Here is a 17,648-nt window from a genome sequence, read left to right on the forward strand (position 1 = left end):
GTTGGATCTGCTGTTGCCAAGACTAACAAACTCTTGCCTATCAGTCAGAAAGGACTTGAACCACTGGAGGGCAGTGCCAGAGATACCCAGCATGTTCTCCATTCTGGACAGTAGGATGTCATGTCTGACTGTGTCAAATGCTGCACTGAGGTCTAACAGAATTAATATGCTAGTTTGTCCAGAGTCTGCTGCCATAAGCAAATCATTGGTTTACCCGTAGCAGAGCAGTTTCACAGCTGTGCCGCGCCCCTGAAACCAGACTGAAAGGGTTCCATCAAATTATTAGAGGTTAGGTAATTGGTGAGTTGGGAAGCTACAACACGCTCAAGAACTTTTGACAGGAAAGGTAAGTGGGAAATAGGCCGGAAATTGTTAAGATTGTCAGCATCAAGGCCAGACTTAACACTGGGGTTACAGAAGCAATTTTAAAAGTGAGCAGCACGGAGCCAGTGTCAAGGGATGAGTTTATTATTGTTGTAACAGTTGGGATTATGGCATGAAGGCAGGATTTAAGTAGTGTGGTGGGGATGGGGTCCAGTACACAAGTAGTCGGCCTCATCTTACAAAGCAGGTTATTAAACGCAGAAGTGACTGGTGAGAACTTAGAGAAGGAGCTGGATGAAGTGGGAAAACAGGAAGAGATATAAACAGATGATATATTTATGTTAGTTGAATTATTTAGATCTTTAATTTTGTTACAGAAAAAGTGGAGGAATTCCTCACAGACTTCAGTAGAAGAGGTAGTTGGACCAGATGCAGGTTCGAGTAGTTTATTAACTACAGAGAACAAAACCCTTGGGTTATCATGGCCACTTTCTATTATTCTGCCACTAATGGGTGTTCTTGGCAGAAGTTAGTGCTTCTCTGTAAGCTCTTTGGTGGTCAGAGAAAGCCTGGATGTGCACGGTGAGGCCAGTCTTACGTGACATTCTCTCAAGGCGTTGGCCAGCTGCTTTCATAGATCGCAATTCTGAGTTATACCAAGGAGCTGAGCGTTTAAAAGGAAACCTCCTTATGTTTTAAAGGAGCTGTTTTATCTAATGCTGAGTGAAGGGCTGTGTTATAGTGGTAAACAAAACTATCTAGTGTTGTCTGTGGAACATTTGAACTGGAATGATGTCAAGATGCATCCCCAGCAGAGTCCAACTTAAAAACCGGGACTATCTTCTCCGATTAAAAAGAAGCAGAACCACTTTTGAACAAAGTTTTAAGTATACAATTAAGAGAGACGCTACCAGCTGTCTTATTACCACAACATCTGGCCTCTCTGCAATTTACAATAATCATGCCTGTTGTAAGCAAAAGGCAATGAGCACTCCTCTTTTGTCTGTGTTTATGCAATTCACATTTCTATCTTTCAAAAAAAAAAAATAAAAAAATAAAAAAAATAAAAAATTAAAGGCTACAGAAACACAGCTGCTTACCATCACTTAAAAGTTGTTTGCTAACATGGCTCACTGCCCAAAAGGTAAGCTTCCACACAAGCACAGTGCAATTCCTAACAAAACTACAGTAAATGGCAGCACTTAGTAGACTTGATAGCCTCACAGAAACAGTAGGAGGCTCGTGAATGGTGCAGTACAATAAACTTTCATTCAGCCTTCACGTTATAATTTTAAAAGCAGCAGGTAGTGCGGATATTCATGTTGTAGAAAAAAAGAAAAAGAAGGAGCTTAAATATGCTCTGGTTAAAAGATCACATTGTAAATGTGCATTCCCTCATATTGTGGCAAACAAAGGTTCTTTACATCTGCAGTTTAGGCAGAAATAGACTACTATTGCTTCCCATGGGCTCACCACCTATGGGAGGGGCCAAGGAGGTCGGGTGCAGTGTGAGTTGGGTGGTGGCCGAAGGCGGGGACCTTGGCGGTCCGATCCTCGGCTACAGAAGCTGGCTCTTGGGACGTGGAATGTCACCTTTCTGAAGGGGAAGGAATCTGAGCTAGTGCGCAAGATTGAGAGGTTTCGGCTAGATATAGTCGGACTCACCTCGACGCACCACTTGGACTCTGGAACCAATCTCCTTGAGAGGGGCTGGACTCTCTACCACTCTGGAGTTGCCCCCGGTGAGAGGCGCCGAGCGGGGTATGGGTATACTTATTGCCCCCCAACTTGGAGCCTGTTCATTGGGGTTTACCCCAGTGGACGAGAGGGTAGCCTCCCTCCGCCTTTGGGTGGGGGGACGGGTCCTAACTGTTGTTTGCACGTATGCACCGAACAGCAGTTCGGAGTACCCACCCTTTTTGGAGTCCCTGGAGGGGGTGCTAGAGGGCATACCTTTTGGGACTCCCTCGTACTGCTGGGAGAATTCAATGCTCACGTGGGCAATGACAGTGAGACCAGGAAGGGCGTGATTGGGAGGAATGGCCCCCGATCTGAACCCGAGTGGCATTTTGTTATTGGACTTCTGTGCTCGTCATGGATTGTCCATAACAAACACCATGTTCAAGCATAGGGGTGTTCATATGTGCACTTGGCACCAGGACACCCTAGGCCTCAGTTCGATGATCGACTTTGTGGTCGTGTCATTGGACTTGCGGCCACATGTCTTGGACACTCGGGTGAAGAGAGGGGCAGAGCTGTCAACTGATCACCACCTGGTGGTGAGTTGGCTTCGATGGGGGGGGGGGGGGGGATGCCGGTCAGGCCCAAACGTGTTGCAAGGGTCTGCTGGGAACGTCTGGCAGAGCCCCCTGTCAGATGTAGCTTCGACTCCCATCTCCGGCAGAACTTCGACCACATCCCGAAGGAGGTGGGGGACATCGAGTCCGAATGGGCCATGTTCTGTGCCTCTATTGTTGAGGCGGCTGACCGGAGCTGTGGCCGTAAGGTCGGTGGTGGGAGTACTTCGAAGACCTCCTCAATCCCACTAACATGCCTTCCAATGAGGAAGCAGAGCCTGGGGACTCGGAGGTGGGCTCCCCCATCTCTGGGACTGAGGTCACCGAGGTGGTCAAAAAACTCCTTAGTTGCAGGGCCCCGGGGGTGGATGAGATACGCCCGGAGTTCCTCAAGGCTCTGGATGTTGTAGGACTGTCTTGGTTGACACGTCTCTGCAACATCGCATGGACATCAGGGACAGTGCCTCTGGATTGGCAGACCGGGGTGGTGGTCCCCCTCTTTAAGAAAGGGGACCAGAGGGTGTGTTCCAACTACAGAGGGATCACACTCCTCAGCCTCCCTGGAAAAGTCTATTCGGGGGTCCTGGAGAGGAGGGTCCATTGGATAGTCGAGCCTCGATTCAGGAGGAACAGTGTGGTTTTCGTCCTGGTCGCGGAACAGTGGACCAGCTCTACAACCCTTAGCAGAGTCCTGGAGGGTGCATGGGAGTTCACCCAACTAGTCTACATGTGTTTTGTGGACTTGGAAAAGGCATTCGACCGTGTCCCTCGGGGAATCCTGTGGGGAGTACTCCGAGAGTATGGGGTACCAGACCCCCTGATAAGGGCTGTTCGGTCCCTGTACGATTGGTGCCAGAGCTTGGTCCGCATTGCCGGCAGTAAGTCAAAACCGTTTCCAGTGAGAGTTGGACTCCGCCAGGGCTGCCCTTTGTCACCAATTCTGTTCATAACTTTTATGGACAGAATTACTAGGCACAGCCAGGGTGTTGAGGGCGTCCGGTTTGGTGGACTCAGGATTGGGTCACTGCTTTTTGCAGATGATGTCCTGTTTGCTTCATCAGGCCGTGATCTTCAGCTCTCTCTGGATCGGTTTGCAGCCGAGTGTGAAGCAGCTAGGATGGGAATCAGCACCTCCAAATCCGAGACCATGGTCCTCAGCTGGAAAAGGGTGGAGTGCCCTCTCAGGGTTGGTAGCGAGATCCTGCCCCAAGTAGAGGAGTTCAAGTGTCTCGGGACCTTGTTCACGAGTGAGGGAAGAATGGAGCGTGAGATCGACAGGTGGATCGGTGCGGCATCCGCAGTAATGCGGGCTCTGCATCGGTCTGCCGTGGTGAAAAAGGAGCTGAGCCGTAAGGCAAAGCTCTCAATTTACCAGTCGATCTATGTTCCTACCCTCACCTATGGTCATGAACTATGGGTAGTGACCGAAAGAACGAGATCGCGAATACAAGCGGCTGAAATGAGTTTCCTCCGCAGGGTGTCTGGGCTCTCCCTTAAAGATAGGGTGAGAAGCTCAGTCATCCGGGAGGGGCTCAGAGTAGAGCCGCTGCTCCTCCGCATCGAGAGGAGTCAGAGGAGGTGGCTCGGGCATCTGATCAGGATGCCTCCTGGACGCCTCCCTGGTGAGGTGTTCAGGGCACGTCTAACCGGGAGGAGGCCCCGGGGAATACCCAGGACACGCTGGAGGGACTATGTCTCTCGACTGGCCTGGGAACGCCTTGGGATTCTCCCAGAAGAGCTAGAAGAAGTGGCCGGGGAGAGGGAAGTCTGGGCATCTCTGCTCAAGCTGCTGCCCCCGCAACCCGATCTCGGATAAGCGGAAGAGAATGGATGGATGGATAAACTACTATTGACATTTTATTAGTTACCCAGGTCTAGTAATGAAAAGAAAAAAAAACATTTTGCCTCCAGAAATTTGAATTTTTTGGGATATGGATGAACTAAGTTTCAGTAAACATGGGATTTGAATCCATGTGAACAGTATCAACCATGCCAATATAATATAAATTCTTGATATTCCATGTCAAACTTAGTTAACATGTTGACTATTTCTGGGCAATACAACACAAATGTAAAAAGCTACACTGGGGAAAAAAAAAAAAAAAAAAAATTTACGGTAAAGTACTGGCAGCTGGGTTGCCAGAATTTTACCGAAAAAAAAAAAAAGGTGACAACATTTTTATATACCTCAAAATACTATTTTTACGATAAAAAACTGGCAGCTGGGCTGCCAAAATTTTATTGTAACAAATAAGGTGACAATATTTTTAGGTCTACGGCATAACTTTGTAGTAAATAACTTTTTTCTTTGCAACACATTCCAACAGAAGGGAATGTTTAACCATAACCAGAAATTCATGTAGTGTAATAAATATGCCAATCAATAAACCATTAGAAAGTACGGTCAGGGTCAAACCCCAGTACATAGCTTGCATCAGTAAAGTAACAACAACCAATAGCAAACATGTACCATTTAATTATAGACACTGAAAACAATTCAATGTTTAAGAAAGCTATGGCACATTGTCTGGTGGGGAAGTAAAGTTTGCTTTTGTGGTGTATGGTGTCCTACTGGTGTGCCAGCTTATCGAATACAATTCACCATAAATCAGTTTCCATAACCTCAAAAAACCTTCAGCACACAGGGAAAAATAAGTCTGAATAGTAGGGAAAAAAAAACTTAAACCAAGTTAGCAAAGGTACGCGGTTTGCCAGAAACAATATGGTAAAAAGGGGAGTGTCCTTATGCAAATATCGTAACTTCGGTGTTACTGAAACAGCACTTTACCATGTTTACCTTCGCTATTTATCTGTTAATTTTACAGTGTAAAACTGTTTTATTCAGTGTAATTGTAATGTATCAGTAAACAGTATTTAGCATATTTTTAAGGTAGAAAAATATAAATTTTACACAACTGGCACAACTTGGCTGTAAAAAAATTATGAAATGTATTGTTTAAGATATATTCCCAGTCTATCTTGGCAGTGATCTCATCAGACCTGCCTCTACTGTAAAAAAATCTTGGTGTCATTTTTGATTCCTCCCTCTCTTATTCCGCCCACATAAATCACATTAAGAAACTTTCTTACTTTCACCTCCGTAACATATCCCATGTTCGCTCCTTCCTCTCCTTTTCTAACACTGAGAAACTTGTCCATGCTTTTATCACATCCCGTATCGATTATTGTAATTCCCTACTGGCAGGTGCCCCTTCTAATCTTATATCACAGCTCCAGCTTATTCAAAACTCAGCTGTAAGAGTCCTTACTCGAACCAGCAGCAGCGAGCACATCACACCCGTCCTGCTCCGTCTCCACTGGCTCCCTGTGTCTTACAGAATCGAATATAAAATCCTACTAATAACCTACAAAGCCTTAAATAACCTCGCGCCAAACTACATCAGTGACCTTCTCCATCACTATGTGCCTGCCCGCCCACTAAGGTCCTCTGATTCTGGCAATCTTGTTGTGCCCCTCACTAATCTACACTCCATGGGTGACAGGGCCTTCAGCTGTATAGCGCCCAGACTCTGGAATGACCTACCGAAATTAATCAGGTCAGCTGACTCCATGAATTCTTTTAAAAAACAACTCAAAACTCATCTGTTCAGGAAGGCTTTTAGCTCTATTTGACTTTATTACCCTTCTCTGTCAAGATGCTAATGTAACCTGTGTGTGTGTGCTAGACCGTCAATTATGTTGTCTGTTTCTTTTTTTTTTTTTCAGAATTCACTGTCTTAATCTTCTTTATTTATTTATCTGGTTTGTACAATGCTATATATTGTATACGCTGCCGTTCTTTATTATATTCTGTAAGTGCCTTGAGCATGGGAAAGGTGCTATATAAATAAAATGTATTATTATTATTATTATTATTATAGGTAATTTTCAGTAGAACATAAGGTAGCTTTCCAAATTGTGACACTATCATCTGCATTTCCTAGTGAAAACCAAGATTTATTAAACCAGCTCATGGATACCCAATCTTCATTCATTGAGTTTTAGCTAACATGAATAGAAGCAGGTTTGGTCCTCTGTTGCTGCAGCCCATCTGCTTCAAGGGCTAATGAGTTGTGCATTTACAGATGTCCTTTTGCACACCAATGTTGTAAAGAACTGCTATGGAAGTACTCATTGCCTTTATGTTAGATTAAGCCAGTCTCCTCTGATGCCTTTCATTAACAACATGCTTTCAACTACAGAAGTGCTGCTCATTCTCTGTAAATTATAGAAAATGCAGAATATGAAAACCCTATCAGAGAAAAGGGGTAAATTGAAACCATAAATGGATGTCAGAACCACCACACCTGGCACCAACAAATCACACCATAGTAAAAGATTATTAGAATAAGTATCTAATTTATTATTTTAATGTTTGATTAAATTTCACCTAGACCTCTGAACAATACACAATACAGTACTTGCATGCTGCATATTGTACATGACTAACTACTTAACAGAGCAGAATATTTGTATTAATGCACAGGAGTACCAATAAAGCTACCAATTTATTAATGTGTGGAAAGGGATTAATTAGTAGGAAATTATTTTAATTTAATTTAATGCATTCACATTTTTGTTCATTCTAGATTACTGTAGTTTTGCATTGTCAAAGTACCAGAATCTTAATACAATGTTTCTCAACTTTTTCTGAAGGTGGCTACACTAGTGTCAACAAACAATGTGGACTCCCCAATAAGAAATTAACATGCTCTTGAAAAACACCATTACATGTTAGGCTTACACATAAAAAAAGAACATATATGTTAACCTGATAGTGAAATCAATATAAAATACATATGAATAAATAAATCAATAAATATATAAATCAATAAGAAGATTATAAAAATCAATCCGTGGACTTTATTTGAGCTGGACAAAAAAGGAAACAGAAAATTGTTTGCACATCCAGCTTCGTTTGGAGACATTTTCATGAGGTTTAAAACCAGGAAAAAAGAAAACACATAGGAGCAAAAAAACTGAAGTGCAGTGGGGAATATATGCCAAAGCATAGAGGGACAGAATGGCAACTTTTAAAACAGTCGAGCACCCACTGCTTAGGGTAAAGTAAGTAAAAACCAATAACAGCACACAAATTGTCATTGATTCAAACAATTTCCTTTGAAAATTTTAACCAATCTAGAGTCATAATAGTAGGATGGTTGGGGTCAGGAAAAGAGAATGGGTATCAAAAATACAGAGCTATAAATGAGACAAAAAGAGTAACAGGAGTCGCTTTCACCAGTGTCAGCAAATACAAGGAGTGGCACCAAACTAAATTGCCGTCCTTTTTTTTTTTTTTTTTTTTTTGCAACAGTCTACTTCATTGCCTTCAGCTTTAGAACGCACGCTCTCCCAATTATTGTTACCCCTCTATTTTTGTCTGCGATCAGAAGCACACATGAGGCATTGTCAACTGTTCTAAATATACTGACCTGAGAGATTCAGAAATTACAAGCCTCTACATATAATGCAGCATTAAACATCCACTAAACAAACATGCAGATTTTAAGTCCGTAACATCCAGGAACTTGCTTGTCCCACATTTTTCAGTGAGGTGGTCCACAGGCTGAGAGCCCTGTCTTAATACATTTCATATACTTATGATATACCTTATGGCACTCTCTATTTGTTCATTTACAATTTCCTAGTGGAAACCAGCTTGAGACTGCACCTCTGGTAATGACTACTCGTCTTTTTGGATGCTGGACCTCTTTCCATCCAGTAAAGCAAATACACTATAAATATGAAGGTGGACATCAAGAACAACACTTTTACACAACCAATTTTCACAATTACTGAATACACCATGGGAATTATGTACAGAAAACTTACACTTACACCAGCACCACCTTCTCGCAGATGACCAATCCTAAGCTAAACAAAGTAGCTTCATATAAAATCACCTGATTACAAACTCAACAATCTCTACATATTGTTTGGCACAATGCCCAGGCTTGAAATAGCTATTCCTTCTTAAAATCTTAATTGCATTTTACTTGACTATATACTAAAAATCAGATGGACATATGAGCAATTGTGTCAAGGTGTATTATTATTAAAAGTCTCACTGATGACATTCATAGATTTCATACACAAAGCACTACCAGATGGAGCTTGACTATAGAATCATATAGCAAGAAGTGGTGTCTCTAAAAAGAGTTGAGTGCCAAGTTTCATGGGTTATCCTCAGAATATACTATAGCACTTGAGATCATGAATTTGTGTTTGTTATTATTGCTTCTAAAATAAAAAATTGAAAAACATGATTACTACTGTATATATTATAAAATTGAAAAAGAAAAACACATTTGAAATCTTAAAAATAGTTGGGCATTATACTGATTTTATTTCATAGCTTGTGTTTAGGTTGTTAAGCCACAGAACTGGAGTATGTTTAATATGCAGTCCAGTTAATTTTACTAACTTTTAACAAATGTTATTTCACTAGAGACTTCTAAAATACCTTAACTCACGATATGTTCAAGTGAAAACAAGTTAAAACAGTTATGAAAAGACAGACTGCATAATGCCTAAATTAAATGTATCTTTTATAATAATAAAACACTAAACATTTACTGTAACAGGACTGCACAGATATCAGTGTGTTAAACTGCTGTATTCTGCATCACCGATGGGTGATTCAAAAAGAAGTATTAAATGATTAGCTGGACTGAAACATTCATGTCACCACATTTTACTTACTGTACAACAGTGACTCCTGGGGTTCACAAGACAGAATGGAAGGAGAGATTAGTGTATTTGGGAAAAATGGAAGCATAAGTTGCCCTTTCTCTCCGAGTGTTCTTTTCAGCACAAAATAAAACAGCAAGAAACTTCACAAACTCAGAAAGCATGCAAGTTTTATCAATTTGTAACTGCAGCTCCTCATCAGATAGATAGATAGATAGATAGGATAGATAGATACTTTATTAATCCCAATGGGATGCATTATTTTGAATGAACAAATTCTTCGGCCTCTATGCAACACAATAACAACAAGTTATAACAGCAAAGAGGATCAAGTTTACTTCACAAAATATAAAGCAAGAATTTAATGAGCTACGACTATTGTGCAGATGGGTCAACTAGAAAAGTGCATTGTTCATTGAAATGGAAGCCTGAAGAATAGTGAAAGAACAAATACAAAACAAAACAAGAAAAAAACAATTTGTGCCATTTAGTACACTTCTGGCCTACTTTTCATTACACACATCAGAAACAAGCCTCATGCAAATGACAAATGTCTTGGATTTCACCGAGATAGACATTACTTTCCCTCGTGTCACAATAGCACAGGATATTAGAGAGCCTGATGCTGAAATATTACCTTTTATTTGTTTATTTTTAGAGAGATACTGCTGAGTTGGTAACAGCTAAGAATATACATGATGTGCAGTGTATAAAACCAAGAGACTGAGAATGACACTGTTTTAAGCCAAATAAATACTTTAGCTATGAAAGCACATTAAAAACCGTCATATTCAAAATACCCTTTCCTACCAAAGCAGAACAAGACAAGACGACATAAAAGTAAAAATTCTATGCTTATTCATAAAGTTAATTAAATTTCCTATAATTAAGTAAGTGATATAGGGTAAGATTATTTTTTTATTTTACAATGCTAAACGGCTTTGAATTTTTCCAGTTAAGCAGAATTACAGGGAACGAGTATTGCACCTTATTAAAAATAGAGCAATTTGTAAAAACCTATAGGGCTCCATACATAGGTTGATACCCCAAGAAAGCTGTAAAGGAGATTAATATGGCAAGGGGAGTCCGATGTTTAATAACATCTAATAAGGAGGGACTGTTCATTGTATATTTGTGACAGTTTATGTCAAATGAGAGGTCTACCATGTATAATTTAAACTGAATTATACTGTCTCACTTAAACATGGGATTCCATCTAAAGCAGACTTTCATTCATTATGTGAGAATCAAATTTTAATATGCAATTTTGTGCTGAGTTTCAGATTAATAATGAGATGCACAATTATAGAAACACTCAATAGTTCCGAGATGCTTTATCTAGAATGGTGGCTTTACTGTATAATACTACTAATGGATAAAGAATAAATCATTAAAAATGTGAATTAAGTGGTTTATAAAAATCTTTAACTTGTATATAATGGATACAAAAAATGTGTTTGTGATGAATTATGGTTATGGAAAAACAATGCAGAATGCAGTTATATTATCAGTGTACAACATATACTGATCAAAAGATTGTTTATAGTTCAATTGGGGGCAGAAAATAAAGAAATTAAAATTGAGTCCCATTCCTGTTTTTCAAAAACAGATGAGTGAAAACTCCCCTTTTCATCCAAAAGCTTCAAGCTTATTTAATGTGTAAAACTGAAAATATTACAGGTAAAAGAGATTATTAATTTTATTCTTTCTACTTTGCACAGTGAAGTGCCTTGAGGCAGTACAGCAGAAGATTAAATTGCAGATTCAATTTACAATAACAAGTGTTTGTGAATTGTCATCAAAATAGTTAGTCAGACTCTACATGTTTTATATGTCTTTTCAAGTTTGTTGTAAAATGTTTTCAAATACGAGATACTCAGTGTCTACTAAATCACAGATCAACTATCCATCTGCAGTCGATTTAAATTTAGGAGCATGTTGAACTACTTCTACTGTTCTCTATTAGCTTAAAAAGAGGGAAAATCACATACTGTAGATTTAAAGAATTATACTTGATGTATAAGACTGTATAATGGAGACTTTCAGACTTCAGTAATCAAAGACTTCATGTGTTGAAAGAATACATTCAAGAATTCCAAAAAATCCACATTATGGATAATAAAAGGCAGTAAGAAGTTAGCAGCAATGTGATTTTGGTGAATAAAATGGCAAAAGTGGGTTTCATTGACATGTAGGATTTATGCCAGTTCCATTAGCATAAGCAGAGCAAAATTTTGCTATATTTTATTTCAATCTTCTGAAACACCTTCATGTTCATCTTTGCATAACCTGTGTCCCACAAAATAAAAGATTAATTTAATATAATGCTGTCCTAACTGTTTCCATAAGTTATAGTAGATATTCAACAAAAACATACTTTATTTAATTGATTTTCATAAAGTATAAGAATCCTTATGACTGGCTTGATTGTGACTGATCATTTTATTAACACCTGACAGAATACTAACCTATTTTCTCAGTGTCTGAAGGCATTTACCTGTAAAATTATTTCATTTGCAATGTTTTTGTTTTAAATATTACTGCTGTGTGTTTTTAAAGTGCTTTGAGACAGTGTGATCTGTGAAAGGTGCTGTATAATTTTGATCATGTTTGAATCAGCTCTAATAGGAGATCTGCATCTCAAGAGTGCAATTGTTATAACAATAATAATAAAAAAAATTAAATAACCTCTTAAAAAGGCACCTTTTTTGTTTAGGAGTAAAATGGTATATAAATTCATGGGTTATACCTTTAGTCCTCTAAAACTTTTTTTTTTTTTTTAAATGTGAAATCAAGTTATTCTAGTAAAATGCATGATATAATAGGTTAATAGCAAAGCAGAGATTTATAATTTTATTAAAAAAAAAATGTTGCTGTAAAACATTTTCTTTAGTCTGACAGAATGTGTTTTTCTAGTATTAATTACTAATGAGTAATTTCTGCTATATGCAACTGAAAAAAAATTTCAGTGGTTTACTTATCAGTTGTGTAAGGCACCTTCAGGTCTAGTAGGTTGGCATGAAGGAATGAGAGGGAAAAGGTACACGAGTCTCCCGGTCTCCACAGTCATGGTGATGAGGCTTTCAGTACAACAGCAAATAGTGCTGAAATCCTTTTCAAATAATATAATCTACTTCGTACATGTAATAATGTGATTTAAATCTTAATAAAAAAATAATAAAAAAAAAAAAAAAGAGTGCTGTTAAATTTATTTTTTACAATGTACTTTCACATATAATTAGGTTTCCTGGATTTATAAACTGATACAAGGCTCTTAAAAGGAAATGTAAAAAGATGGACTACGATGCCACAGTAATATTAGAAGTAATATACTTTGGCTCAAGTAAATCTTAAACCCCAAACAAGCATTACTATCATCATAAAAAGGATGTTTTTTGTTCAATTCATCTTTCAAAATTTTCTGAATTTCCAGCTGATTATGCAAGTTAACCAAAAGTAGCTCAATTGTACTGGTGAATAGAATTGGTAATAGTGGTTGTCTTTGACAGATGTGGAGATTCAAAGCCAAAAAATTCGAAAGTCGAGAATTTACTACTTGCTGGTTAGCGTTTACTACTAATACAATGCCCTGCTTACCAGGTACATTTTAAATTTAATACATGCAATAACAGCAGCATTCCTAACCCCAATTATTTGTATGGTGGAAACAGAATCATTTGAACTATTGTTATTTGACCCCAGCTGCTTTAGCATTTCACTTACTATATGCCCGATTCACCAAGTCAACACTTATTTGAATTTGTTACAGAAATAAATTGTAAGATGTCAGGAAGCCATGTCATTTTTATTACTTTTGAATGTTTGATAAAATTGGTGGTTTTCAACTGACAGACTAAGGTCCAGATGCAGACGTAAACACACACCACTCCAAATACTATCAAACTTTGTCAGAAATATGGTAATAAAAGCTACAACAATTATACAGACTCAAATCTCAAAAGTACCACCAAACCCTCACCAGAGAGACTGGCTGTACCAACAGTAACATTGTAAAGAAATATGGCCTTTAAATAAATGTATACTAGTAGTAAACCATGTTGTGTAGGTGTACTCTGGTAAGACTCTTCCTCTAGACTAGATAGGAGGGGTCTCCTCTATTCCGAGGTCCAATTTTTGAACAGAAAGACCTTTTCATCTGATAAAACACCTTGTCCCCATTATCCGAGTATGCTTTCTGACAACTGTGTCACAAGGTGCCTGAATGGCAAACCTGAAATAAAATTCTTAGCAGAAGAAAAACTGGGGTTGGCAGAAACAATGCATCATTTATGCTGGTGTTTGGTACTTACTCTAAAGAAGAATTCTTCATTCCACTTGGGATCCAAAGTCTGTATGTAAATAAGAAGAATTTATTAATGATTCCAGTATTTGAAAATATAAAAAGGGTGACTTCTTTAGCAATTACAAAAAGCACTTCTTAAAATTAAAAAAAAAAAAATTGTTTTGATAACAATTAAAAAATACAGATCAATCACCAACAAAGAATTTAGAAGAGTAAGGATATTTTAAAATTTAGTAAAGTTGAAATCAAACTGGAGACACAGAACAAAAAGTATAAACATCAAGACACTCCCACACCACAGGGAGAAAGGTACCATAATCATCATATGTTACTTGGAATATCTTGTTTTTGTTCATGTTATAATAAAAAAATAAAAAAGTCAACGTCTAAATTTAAATACAAGTTTAAAATCTATGGCTGAGAGCCAAGAGTTAAAGCAGATGGGGTATTCCTTTTGAGATTGAGGTAGAAGATGAGGTTGATTTTAAGACATACAAAAGGTGCCATAACATTCTATTATCCAAGCTACGTATGTTTGAAAACCACTATATCACTGCATCGTGTAATTTTGAGGAACGTGAGACAATTATATACACATTTTTTCTGAAGTGACAATGACCTGGCACAAAATAAAATGTCAGTCTTTTAAATTTTTATAACCCTTGAAGGCTTACCAAATGCAAAGGATCATGAGCAACTTGCATTTGTGTAAAGCAAACATAAATGGAGCTCATTTAAAACAGATATAACAAGATAGAATTTTGAAAAATACCGTGATATTGTGCTGGGCGGTATGACCAAAATTCTACAAGTTTCACGGTATTCAACAGTGGATGTTAACCACATTTTCCACTGCAATTACTGCAGTAGACTGGCTAAGAATAACCTATTCCATTGTCATGAGAATTGTACATTGTACAAAAAAAACATTTTAATGAGCACACAAGTATTAATACAGGTTTGCATGGCTCCATAAAGTGATAGTTTTCAAGGGGGTGGCACTAATGAAGAGAAGGAATCACATTGCATGACAGTTGTAGTCAAAATATAGAACCTTTTTATTGAAAAAAATTTGCAAACAACTTAAACTGTAATTTTGACAACATATTTTCAACCACCCAGAGAGACATTTAGACTTAGTAAAATATCCAGAGGTGCTTGTGAAAAGTTGTATTGCACTGAACAGGTCTTAGAAAAGGAATAAACCGTAAATATTTTTGTAAACCAACTACACTTTGTTAATGTTAACAATCTCTGTCCACGGACACGTTAGTGGTATGGATTGTAATGGCATTGGTTATCTCGATTCAGCGCTTGCTTTTTTTGTTGTAGGCAGTCCTCTAGCAAATGTGTCTACATGTAAAGTCTGACTTGAGTGTCCTCCAGCTTTTTCAGTATTACCGGAGGACGTGGAGGATGCCAATCTTAGTTCCATTCATTCATGGTACTCCAAAGCATGTTTGCGGCTAAGGTGGTGCAGCAAATTGCTTGTGATGCTGCCTCTGGCAACAACTTTAGCTTGACAGCATTTGCAGTAAATATAGTTTGTTTGGTCCACATCCGACCTTTTAAAACCATTCAATATCTCCAGACAACAGACACGGCTCATTTTTTCAGCAAAAGTTCTTCTGTGTCATCATGTTCAACTTTATCGTCTGCTACAGCTTCAGTTTCGGAATGTTCTCTGTCCATTTTCACCACGCAATACCTCCACTAACGCATGTATTCCGTTGTATGCGTGTTTAGCAGTGAAAAAGGTCCCCCCTTAAACAGTTTCCCGCTGCACCATGTTCAGAGCATTGTTTAGGCTATTTAAACCGGTATTGCGGTATAAGAAAAATCCATATCATAACAAAAATAAAAAACAGTTTTCAGTATGAAACGGTATACCTCCCAGCACTACAGCAAGACTTCCAATATTCATATATTTTCACTGATAATAATCTTGCCAATGTAACCACTTTCATTAAAGGACATTACTTCCATTACCAATTATTACTGCAAACAAAGGGGAGAAAACAAAAAACAAAAAAAAAAAAAAAAAAAAAACATTAACCTGTTAAAGCATATTTGACTGATCTTCTAAAATGACAAATTTAATACTAACCAATACTACAAATTCTATTTTTGTTAACATACTGTGATTATTTCAACACAGTGTGCAGTTCCTTTTTAACATGGAATAATACCATGGAAGGACTGGGTACAGTTATTACAAAGCCATCGTTTTAATTTAGCTAAGCAAAGTAGCATAGACATTTTATTTCAGAGTTCCAGGAACCATGGTACAAGGCCATCCTCTACTAAAATGAAACTGTTGCAAACCCATTGTAAAAGGCGCTATATAGCGCCCGACCCGGCACAGACTCAGGCAGAGGCACGTACTTAAATAAAACAGTTTTTATTTCTCTTCAGCCATGGGGCACGCCTTCCCCGTGTCCCACAGGCCCAACACAGTCCCAAATACACTCACAGTTAGAACAACAAACCACACTTCTCTCCACCTCAGCACCACCACTCCTCCTCAGGCTTAGTCGTCCTCCTCCTCCCGACTCTGGCTCTCTCGAGTGGTGGTGGCTGGCCTTTTTTATACCCCACCCGGAAGCATTCCAGGTGCTTGATTACCTGGCCCTAATTGACCTTCCGGGTGGGGCTGACGAGTCGACCAGCTGGGCTGGAAAGTCCATGCAGCTCCCCCTGGCAGCCATCCAAGCCCCCAACCAGGCTGTGGAGGACTCCATCTCCCATGGAGCCTTGCGCCAGGTTGGGGAATCATCGTGCACCAGGGAGGCTGCCACCAAGCGTCCCGGGGGAGGTACTGAGCTGCCCATGGTGGCTCCCCCGGAACAGATGCAGCAGGGGTGTCCCTGCCGGGCATGGGACCCGGCTGTCCTTCACACCATTTAACTATGTCTATTTAGAGTAACAAACAATGTACAGCTTTGTGAAAAAGTATGTTAAGCTTCTGCTCTGCGTTTGCACTCTTGTTAAATGTGTTTCTCAATAAAATATCCCATACTTTAAAATCACTCAGATGTTTCAATATTTCTGTGTTAGTTCAAGGTAGCCTTTAGAGTTACCAATCTTACTAAGCAAAAACAAATGAACAAATGAAAATGCTGCAGTGATATTTTAGAAAAAGGTAGAGGTTTCATAAAAGTAATTCAAACACATTATGTAGCTACAGAAAGCAGCGTAACCATGGAAAACAAAGCCATAAAAAGAAAATGGTAATTGCTTTAGTATGCATTGTTTAAGAACACAACACTCACTCTAAACAATTGATATTATTCTTTAAGTGCTGATAACGAAACAGATGTGATCGAGAAGGCAAATTTTAAAGGTTATTAATCTCAATCTGCATTTGACCTCCTCATGCTATCTAATCAAGTAAAATATGTAACTATTAAAGAATCCATCCTACATTAACAGTTCTGAACCACCTTCAATGCATTTTAACTACATCACTTTTCTTACAATTTCTGCTGGATTTCAAGCCATGGTTTACAGCATCTTTCGACTTTTTTCTTACATAAGGAAATCTATTTTCACAGTTTCTCTCATTCATACTACACAGAACGACCCTGACACTGTACTACTCAGTGCAAAATACCTTGAGAGAAAGAAGAATATTATAGCAATCTAACAAACAGGTAAAACCTACTCTCATTGTTGCCATTTTCTACGTGGCAAAACATGCCCATAAAAGAATGCCATAAAGCAGGAATAAACTTGTTTCAATTTTAAAAAGGAAACCAGTTAGATAGAACTATATTAGGGGAGACAGTGCTTCAGTAGTTAGATCTGCTAGATTTGGTTTGTTTCACATCTCAAAACATGAAGGTTAACTTAAGCAGCAGTACTAAATTGTCAAAGTAGGAGTGAGCATGGGGATATAGGTGGGAGTAAGGGAGTATGATCTGCAGTAGTTGAGAAATCAATGGCGCCAAAACTCTAGATGCTTATTTTGGAAAAACAACAATCACAAAAATTAAAGAATCAATCCATCATTGACATCATACTGGTGAGCA

General features: G+C 38.7%; 1 protein-coding gene across 1 annotated transcript in view; it reads right to left on the reverse strand.

The window, feature by feature from the left end:
- nedd4a (NEDD4 E3 ubiquitin protein ligase a) overlaps positions 1-17,648 on the reverse strand; it is a 142,131-nt gene that overhangs the window by 113,495 nt on the left and 10,988 nt on the right. The window contains exon 4 of the mRNA XM_051920480.1: positions 13,625-13,663. Within this exon, the coding sequence (XP_051776440.1) occupies positions 13,625-13,663 (39 nt within the window). The remainder of the gene's footprint in view (positions 1-13,624; positions 13,664-17,648) is intronic.

Source organism: Erpetoichthys calabaricus, chromosome 17 (genome assembly GCF_900747795.2).
Source record: "Erpetoichthys calabaricus chromosome 17, fErpCal1.3, whole genome shotgun sequence".
NCBI classification, from domain to species: domain Eukaryota; kingdom Metazoa; phylum Chordata; class Cladistia; order Polypteriformes; family Polypteridae; genus Erpetoichthys; species Erpetoichthys calabaricus.